The sequence below is a fragment of the Miscanthus floridulus genome, chromosome 7 (genome assembly GCF_019320115.1).
Source record: "Miscanthus floridulus cultivar M001 chromosome 7, ASM1932011v1, whole genome shotgun sequence".
Classification (NCBI taxonomy): domain Eukaryota; kingdom Viridiplantae; phylum Streptophyta; class Magnoliopsida; order Poales; family Poaceae; genus Miscanthus; species Miscanthus floridulus.
In genome coordinates, this window is record NC_089586.1 from 112,384,352 (window position 1) to 112,393,395 (window position 9,044).

General features: G+C 42.6%; 2 protein-coding genes across 2 annotated transcripts; one reads left to right on the forward strand and one right to left on the reverse strand.

Moving 5' to 3' along the window:
- Positions 1 to 608: 608 nt before the first annotated feature.
- LOC136464296 (uncharacterized) lies at positions 609 to 1,293 on the forward strand. Its single transcript, XM_066463259.1, has one exon. It carries the CDS (start codon positions 709 to 711, stop codon positions 1,291 to 1,293), a length of 585 nt encoding a protein of 194 aa, XP_066319356.1. The 5' UTR covers positions 609 to 708.
- LOC136464297 (universal stress protein A-like protein) lies at positions 1,271 to 7,445 on the reverse strand. Its single transcript, XM_066463260.1, has 4 exons — positions 7,178 to 7,445; positions 4,326 to 4,447; positions 4,089 to 4,207; positions 1,271 to 1,639 (listed from the first exon to the last, which is right to left on the reverse strand). Exons 1-4 carry the CDS (start codon positions 7,359 to 7,361, stop codon positions 1,531 to 1,533), a joined length of 534 nt encoding a protein of 177 aa, XP_066319357.1. The 5' UTR covers positions 7,362 to 7,445; the 3' UTR covers positions 1,271 to 1,530.
- Between the last annotated feature and the right edge of the window lie 1,599 nt (positions 7,446 to 9,044).

The following is a 9,044-nucleotide window of genomic DNA, read 5'->3' on the forward strand; positions in this document are numbered from 1 at the left end:
GAAGGGGCCTGGAGGAAGCAATGGCGTCGGCATGCCCAAGAAAGGTGACCAGTCAAGAGGGGGCGCTCATTCCCCGGCGCCCCACAATGTGCTAAAGCGAACGGGGAAAAGCAATCAAGGAGACCCAAAGCGATCGACGTCCGCCACTGTGCGGCTGTGCCCGGGCCCTTCCTTCCCTGCCTGCCTGCTGGCTGCTGCCGCCGCGGTTGCTTTGATCCAATGCAACGTCCACAAGCAAAAGCAACAGCACACAGGCCACAGGGGACACAGGGAGTGAGAGTGAGAGAGATGCCAGGGCCAGGCGGCTGCTGCAGACGTTATTCCAAGCTCGCATTGAACTGCTCCAAAGGAATCCCAAAGCACCAGCCTTTCTCGCGGTCCGATGCGTTCAAAGATCTCCGCGAAAACAAAAGAATGAGGAGGGAGTGGGAAAGGAAAGATGGGGCGGCATCATCATGCCATGCCAGCAGCTGAGCCGAGTGGAGTCGGCTCGAGCACTTGGCTTCTGAAAAAAAATGCAAAGGAGTTGCTCGGTTCAAATCGGCGCCTTCGGCTGCTCCCATCATAAAAGGACCACACACTCTCCTTGGTGCCCAAGAGAGCGACACCCGAACGGCCGAACCATTGCTTAGAGGAGCGACCATTTGTTCGAGGGAGAGCGTGGGTAGTAGTAGCAGCTTGAGAGAACTAGCTGAGAGAACCAAGGACATGGCTTCCTTGCCTGATCCCACGGTGTACTACCCCACGTCCTCTAACGCCATCCTGCGCGCGCAGCCGTCCACCGCCGCGGCGTCCAAGGGCTCGTTCGGCCCGGTCTTCGCCGTGCTCGTGGTGATCTCTTTCCTCGCCGTGGCCGCCTGTGTCGTCGGCAGGCTGTGCGGCCGCCGCCTCTCCAGGAAGAGGGCCGCCGACCAGGACTTCTACGCCTCCGACGCCGTTGGGGGCGACCTGGAGAAGGGCTTCGAGATCAAGTACCCGACGATGAAGCCCATGGCGAGCTCTCGCGCCATGATCCACGACATCGACGACGGCTTCGAGATCAAGTTCGCGCCGGGGAAGCCTGCGGCGTGGAAGAACGACAGCAAGGCCGACAACAAGGGGCGTCAGCATCATGGCCAGGTCCAGGTCCAGGGCCAGGGCCAGCATCTGCATCAGCAGCCCCAGCTCGTTGGCATTACCAAAGGCTACGCCGTGCCGAAGGAGTACGCGGGCTTCAGATACCCTGCTGAAGCCGTGGTCAGGCAGGGGCAAATAAGGGGCGGGGCATTCATTCCAGCAAAGCCTGGCACATGAACATATAGCAGTAGCTTAGGTTCACAACTCGACTGATGCATCACATATGATACGTACAATCTCTCATCATCCCTCGGGCGAACGATAGCGTTTTCATCTTCACTCTAGTTTTGGGGCGCAGTGTGCAAAAGTTCCCTCCGCGAACTAGTTCCAGGCACTTCCATATCGTATTTTGTACATTAACCCATTATAAGCAGTGAAGAATATCTCATTCTCCAGTGACATGGCTTGAAAGCATCAATCGTCGACAGGGTCCTGTGGAGCTTCAGTAGCATTCCGTTTTATGGTGATGACGGGGCATTCTGCATGCTTAACGCAGAACTCGCTCACCGTACCCACGAAAACCCTACATACAAAAGACCATTCAGATTCGGTGCAAGCAAATTTCCTGTAGATTTTTCTTACTGGAGTTAACCGTAAATATAGTAGTAGGATCCAGATGAATATGATGCTCTGATGAATAGACTATGGCAACAAACTTCGCTAGTGAATTTCTCATGCTTATACCTACTGTGCATATGTTTCCATCATCTAGTTCATAGTGACTGAACAATACCATGTGACACCATCACCAACAAGGTAAATAAATTGACTGACGAAAGAGTTGCAGAGAAGTCATACATGACTAAACGAAATGAGATCCCAAATGCACCTTCAAACGGGATAAAAGTAATGAATCAGTCTATATAATTAATCTTGCCTCTTGCTGATCAACATAAATAAGGTATTCTTTAAATTATATTGACTAAAGTGTGACGAAAAAATCGTCAAGACTCGCCAGAAATTTAGCAAAGTAGATGAAAGGTGTCAATGAGGATTACACAACTAGTTCTAGACAAACTGACATGACATATCAGGAGATATAATCAGCCCTACATGCATAGGCCACTAAATTGCGAGATCTTTCTATTAGTACATTATCCGAAAGTATATCAAAGGAGTGTTTATTATTAGGATTAATGCATATGGCTTTCACAGTAGGCACACTACACTGCTTATTGATTTGTACGGCACAATCTTATCTAGGGTGCACGAATATCAAAAGGCATTGGCATAATCATATGAGGGCACTACAACATGCATGCACACAAATAATAATAACACAGAACAGCATCCTGCATTCACGAAAGTTGAGAAACATACTATCGTGAGATGATTTGAGCACCAACACAACCAAAGAGAAAAGGATGACAGGATCATAACAAAGGTAATAATTACACTTCAGTAGAAGCAGCATGGCAAAGTAAACACAAGAAAGTGTCCTGTTTTTCCTTTTCATATATGGTACCTTTTCTATTTCAAAATATTGTGATGAAAAAAAGTTGTTTGTACGCTTGGTGACTGTTTTGGTTTTAAACTACTTAGATTCCATTGTTAAGGAAAATAAACGGGCAGACCCAATGCCGGAGGCTCCCACATGAGTGGGGTCTGGGGAAGGGAAAACCCGAGGAAGCCTTCCCTCCGCAAAATCTGCGGAGAGGCTGCTTCGAACCCGCGACCTGGTGACTCAGTGAGACAGCTCTCACCACTGCACCAGGCCTGCCCTGTTTTGGAAAATATTATGCCTTATTTTTTTACAAGATAATCCCTGTTACAGAGGATGATGTGCAACTCAGGGCAATGGGACAACTCAAAAGAGTCCAATGGTATTAGATGAAGTATTACTGGAGCAAGAAAGATTTCTAGGTCACGACAGGCCTTATTAGTTTATTCAGAAATCACATTCAGTACCTTACAAGGCTAAAGTGTATATATCATTCTAATTTCTAAGATGTTACACAAATATCATACCACCAATTGACAGTTCACAAAAACATAGGATTTCACGTTCGAATGCTCTTATCTACAACTGACATGTTACAGTCAGGTTCAACAAATTCAACATTAACTGTGCTTTTAGATGTTAGCTGCAATCCTTTTCTTAACTGACATGTTACAGTCAGGTTCAACAGATTCAACATTAACTTGAAGCTTCTAATGCAATATGCAAACTTTCGTAGTTTCTGCCCACTTTCCTAGGTTTCCCTACAACTATATAAGCAAAATACTCAATACAATTTACAAAAAGAGGCTAACTAGTTAGCATCTGACAATATTAAAATGAATACTGATTTTTAAGAATAATCGCTCAACAACCTGAAAGCCATATGCTTTTGAACAACTTGCAAACAGAAAGAGGCTATATTGTGCTGACAGGTTTATTTTGTTTTGAAATAGAGCCATATTAAGTCCACTAGAAAAAGTGCACCATTTTCCTAGTGCTACATCAAAGGTACTAAATAATAGAGGCAGAGAAAAGCAAGATGATGATAATTGCTGCTAGTAACCACCAGACCTGTTCATATGATGGGCCAACTGGCCAAGCCCAAGCCCAAGCTTTATTGGGACTGGCCAGACTAAGCTTGAGGCCAGGCACAGATCCCAGAAAAGCCCAAATATTGATATGTTTAGTTTTAGATAAAAAAAACTCATTGTATTCCATATTTCCAGATCCTATTGGTAAGTGCCAAAACATTTTATTTACTGTTTCTCGAAATATATTGGTAAAAGCTAAATCATGCTGGGCCTCAACTACAATTAAATCAAGTGATCAAGCAACAACAAACACATTTAACCATAGATCCTTGGATAATCAAAGCACAAGGTAAATGTAAGAGAGATGGAACACAATGAGCAAGGAGCAGCATAATGTGGGAGGTTGAATTACCGCATCATGCATTTTTCTGTATATGCCATTCTGAATAAAATGCTGTGCAATAATGGCTGAAACACTGAGTCATGCTCACATATATTACCTCTGAAATGGCCCAAGGCCCCTACTTCCCACAACTAGAAGGTCAGGCTGGACTCTCTTCACTTCGCTGCATATAACCTCCTTTGGATCCCCATGTCTGATCCATGCCTCGCATTTTATCTGCAACAAAAATTAGACATAAAACCATTATACACCAAAAAGGCGATCGTTGCCAGATGGAGCCTTCACAACAGATGAAAATCAGTAAACTTTCTGAGCAATAACCAAGTTCAATTACCCCTAACTGATGGCATTGGTTTACAAAGTACTCAAGCAAATGAAGCCCTCTTATCTTGTCTCTCCGCTTCATTTGGTGGAAGTCCTCCGGTGAAGCATAGACGCTATCGATGTCATCAAATCCTTTTGATTGGCATCAAAACAAAAAAAGTCTTGTATTAAGACACAAAATAGTGATGCATTAAAGTTTCGGGCAAGTATCCAATATTCACCCATTGTACAGAAAGATAAACTGGGAAAAATATTTGAAAACCACTAAGGATTAATGCATGTTCCAGAAATCTTGTTTCAGTTCATACGCTGGACAATGGGGAAAACACAAAAGGTTACCAAAGTTCATTGGATAAATAATTAACTGATTTCTGAACTACTGCAACAGAAGATCCTGAACCCAATGTCATATCTAAGGAAGTTAGTAGTAATCTAGTAGATGAATCGTGTTGTCCAGTACAACATCAGTCTCAAACTAGCTGAGTTTGTAATGAATCTTTTACTGATTAGGAGTTCAGAACCAAACATATAAAACACATCAGACCTAAGCCTAAAAAATCCCCAACCCATGTACCATAAAATATGTCTGTTCTAACTTTATTGTATCAGCTATACAATGCTCTAACATAAAATCTGTGCAAAAGAAGCATTCAGTCCATATATATAATCACTGATTTTCTTCATCTCGCAGTCTAGGCGTCTAGCGCAGATGGTAGAGCAACAGCAAAAGAAAAGATATGAGAACAAACAAAGCAAAGAAATTAAGGCACCGAGAGAAGTGCCATATAAACATCCATGATGCAGGAATCCTCTGTTCAGTTTCTCGTATCAGCTAAAGTGCATCATGATCCCCCTAAAAAAAATCCTAACAGACAGGATTTTTGACACAGAGAGCTGTTGATCTCAAAATGGGATGAAAAGATGGTATAAGGAAATAGGGTACAAGAGGTAAATGCTGCTGCCACAGTAACAATTCTCAAAAAGGCCAGAAAGAGTTGCTAACAAAATTCTTGATAGCAGAAACAGAGCAAAGTGATATGGTATACAATGTCTCAAAGTAAAGGAAAATCATATGGCACCCAGGGGGGCTGGAGCCCTCATTAGCTAAAGGACTAAAATACCATGTTACAATGTTTCAAAAATCATCACAAAAATCATGTATGTAGTACACCTAAAGTTAAGTGTAGCCACAACAATTCAGATTGAAATTCATCTTTGATGCTGAGATTAAAAAAACAGAAGTGTCACTGTCAGCACATGATGAACAGTGCCAGGTTGATTGCTTGTCTATTTTGTTTCTTGGTATCTAGGATGAATTTCAAACTGAATTGTTGTGGGTATACTTAACTTTATGTGTACCATATACATGATTTTTGTGATGATTTTTGAAACATTGCAACATGGTATTTTAGCTAACGAGGGCGCCAGCCCCCTGGGCACCAAATCTGCAGTCCAAAATAAATAGGTGTACGTTGTTAGGTTATTGGAAGCCAAGCTGGACAATATCATGTGATCTGATGACAAAGGGATGGTCTGAAGGAGGTAAACAGAAATCAGAATGGAAGCCCGTTGTAAGGGCATTATTAATGCAGTTGGAGATGAGAACAACAAGATGCACACAAGCACAAGCAGTAGCACGATACTACCTATCCGATCACAAACAAACAATACCATGTTCCTGTATGAAAGAGTCATATTTGCAATATCATTAAGCATTTGCCTACATGAATGACTGTATTACAAAATATTGCTTCAAAATAACATAAACATCCACATATTAAAAGCACTCTTTCTCAAAATGTCATCCTTGCCCCAAAAAACAAATACTAGTACAACGAGTCCGCATTTTGTCAAAGTAGAAACTGAGGGGCATATTTTTCCAGTTTATTTCAACCAACAGGCTAGTCCTGCATATATCATTTCGAGTAGAGAGAAACTCTACAGCCATACAAGTATACAATTTCTGATACACCAGCATGCCATCTTAACCATAAGAGACAAACCATTTAGGATCAAGTAAATTGTCAGAACAAATGTGCTGATTCTTATCTCTAACTTGCTGAAAAATCAAATGATGAAATTAGCCAACAAAGACGAGATATTCGACGCAGCAGCCAACAATTCTAATCCAGGTATGCCAAATCCAGAATTCAGATGCCAGGCCACCTAACAGTAACCAATGCAACATAGTCCGAACAGACTAGAACCTAACTCAAGAGATCATAACATTGGCTAGTCCTGAAACAGAACAAGTTACACAAAAAAGTTCCTAGCCATAGAGCACACAGAAAAAATTGGATGCTGTAAGCGAATACGATGACTCAACACATCAGAAGATAAAATCAAAACTGTCATACACAGGTGAATTTTTTTTTTTTGTAAAAAGGTATTGATGCGGCATTTACAGAAATAATCCTTGCTATTAGCGAATGTCATGTTGCCACCCTTTCCATTGTGGAAAATTTTGCCACATGGCTTGGCGATTGGATATCATTTCTGCAATTTCGTCGATCTTAAGATTATTTTTTGTAATTGCTGGAGCAAATGATTTTTTGAAGAAAAAAAATCCTACGCAAGCTGCAACGTTTCGCGGATTAATCTACATAATCAGTGAGCTTGCAGTAAGGACAACATTAACCAATACTATCAGTGCGTGGCTACCCGTGCACGGGGGAGAGCTAGTATCCACAATTCCACACAGCACACATCGAGACATGCCCAAATCACATACTTAATCGGTACCAACGCGAACGCGTGAATGGAGGGAGAAAACACACATTTCGCGTGATTTCGCGAGTAGCACGCGCGCGGCATAATAGCGGAGCAAGTCACAGGGGCACCGGGGCAAGCGAGTGTACTTACCGTCCTCGTCGGGGACCTGAACGTGGATGAAGAGGAAGTGGAAGCCCCCGGGGTTGGAGCGGACGAGCTTGGAGAGCGTCCAGTCGAAGGCGGTGCGGCAGCTGATGGAGGGGTGCGGGTACCCCTTGAGCGACGACTCGTTCACCGCCATCATCACTCTCGTCGGCGCCGTCGAGTCCGCCATTGCAGCGCACGCACGCCTCGCTCGGGCTGCCTTCCTCGTCAAGAAGAGGAGATGTTTTGGGGAAAATTTTGAGCAGATGACAAAAGGCAGGCCCACCTATTTCTTTCTTCACATCGGCAAACGTAATCCCCTCATTTTGCTAAGTCTACGCTGGCATCAACCAAACAAAGACGCCTCGAGCCCTCGGGGTACGAATCTTCTTCCGTTTCTTTTCCTTTGTTAGGCTGTGTTTAGTTCCTAAAAAGTTTTCTAAAAAATACTATAGTATTCATTATATCGAATCTTGCGATACGTGTATGGAACATTAAATATAGACGAAAAAAAACTAATTGCATAGTTTAGTTAAAAATCGTGAGATGAACGTTTCAAACCTAATTAATCCATGATTCAAGACTAATTGTCAATAAAAACGAAAGTGCTATAGTAGCCAAATTCCTAAATTTCACAAACTAAACATAGACTTAGGGTAAAACGTCACTTTTTTTTTCGGGACACAGTAGTCAATCGCTAAATATTTGCCAAACAAGAAGACCAGTTGGTTATAGACCGACAGTATCATGCATTGTCACATATTTAAGAGGACGTTTTTATTTATATAAGAGGAGGTTTTATATTAACAATTTAATACAGAGTCTAAGGGGGTGTTTGGTTTCTACATGTTCTCCTAAAATTCCTGTTATATCAAATGTTTATACACATGCATAGAGTATTAAATATAGACTAATTACGAAACTAATTATACAACTAGCGACTAATTTACGAGACGAATCTTTTAAGCCTAATTAGTCTATGATTTGACAGCGTGACGCTACAGTAAACATATGCTAATGATAGATTAATTAGTCTTTAAAAAATCATCTCGCAAATTAGCCTCTATCTATGTAATTGGTTTTGTAATTAATCTATATTTAATGCTCTTTATTAGTATCTAAACATTCGATGTGACATGAATTTTAGGAGCGACTAAAGAACCTAACAACCCCTAAGTTTATCATAGCTTATGCCGCTTCCTCAAAACAGATTAAAAAAACTGAGGCCACGTTTGATACACATAGCTAGCTACTAATTAGGTATTGTCGATGAAGAAAGTGACAAACACATAAATATTTATAGTTTTGTCGTACGTTGTGATCGGATGTGGCCTAACACTCAATGACACAGGGTTTATACTGGTTCAGGCAATGTGCCCTACGTCCAGTCTGAGTTGGTCGATGACTTTATTCCTGAGTCCAAATGCTCGAAGTTTGTTGTGTGGTTACAAACGAGAAGGAGAAATATAGGAGTACAAGAGGCCCGGTCGAACTTCGGTCTGAAGGGCCGAGAGCGACGAGAGCTCCTGCGTGCGCTGAATATTCGAGCGTGTGCTCGAGGTTTGAACCTGGTGGTTCTGTTGTTGTGTGTTGAATCGATCGAGAGTCGTCTTTATTGGGAGAGAGCGCATTCTCTTTTATAGATGAAAGGGACGGCCTTACAAGCGAGAGAGAGAGAGTACGTATGCTACTAAGTCTTGTTGTCCAAGCCGTCGGATACGAGATAATTGTAGGCGCCCACAGTGTTGTTGATGTCAAACGCATGTGGGAGGTTTTTACCGTGGTCACCAGGTACGGTAAATGCTGGCGTCCACAACACTGTGGATGCCCAGATACATGTGGGAGGCCTATACCGCGTTTGCCTGGTATGGAA

Excerpts from the sequence above, each read along its gene's own strand:
- LOC136464297 (XM_066463260.1), bottom strand. The coding sequence starts at position 7,361 with ATGGCGGACTCGACGGCGCCGACGAGAGTGATGATGGCGGTGAACGAG. Across the intron at positions 4,208-4,325 it reads ACCAATGCCATCAGTTAGGG|ATAAAATGCGAGGCATGGAT; the intron begins GTAATTGAACTT and ends TTTTTGTTGCAG. Across the intron at positions 1,640-4,088 it reads GGCCTTGGGCCATTTCAGAG|GGTTTTCGTGGGTACGGTGA; the intron begins GTAATATATGTG and ends TTTTGTATGTAG.
- LOC136464296 (XM_066463259.1), top strand. The coding sequence starts at position 709 with ATGGCTTCCTTGCCTGATCCCACGGTGTACTACCCCACGTCCTCTAAC.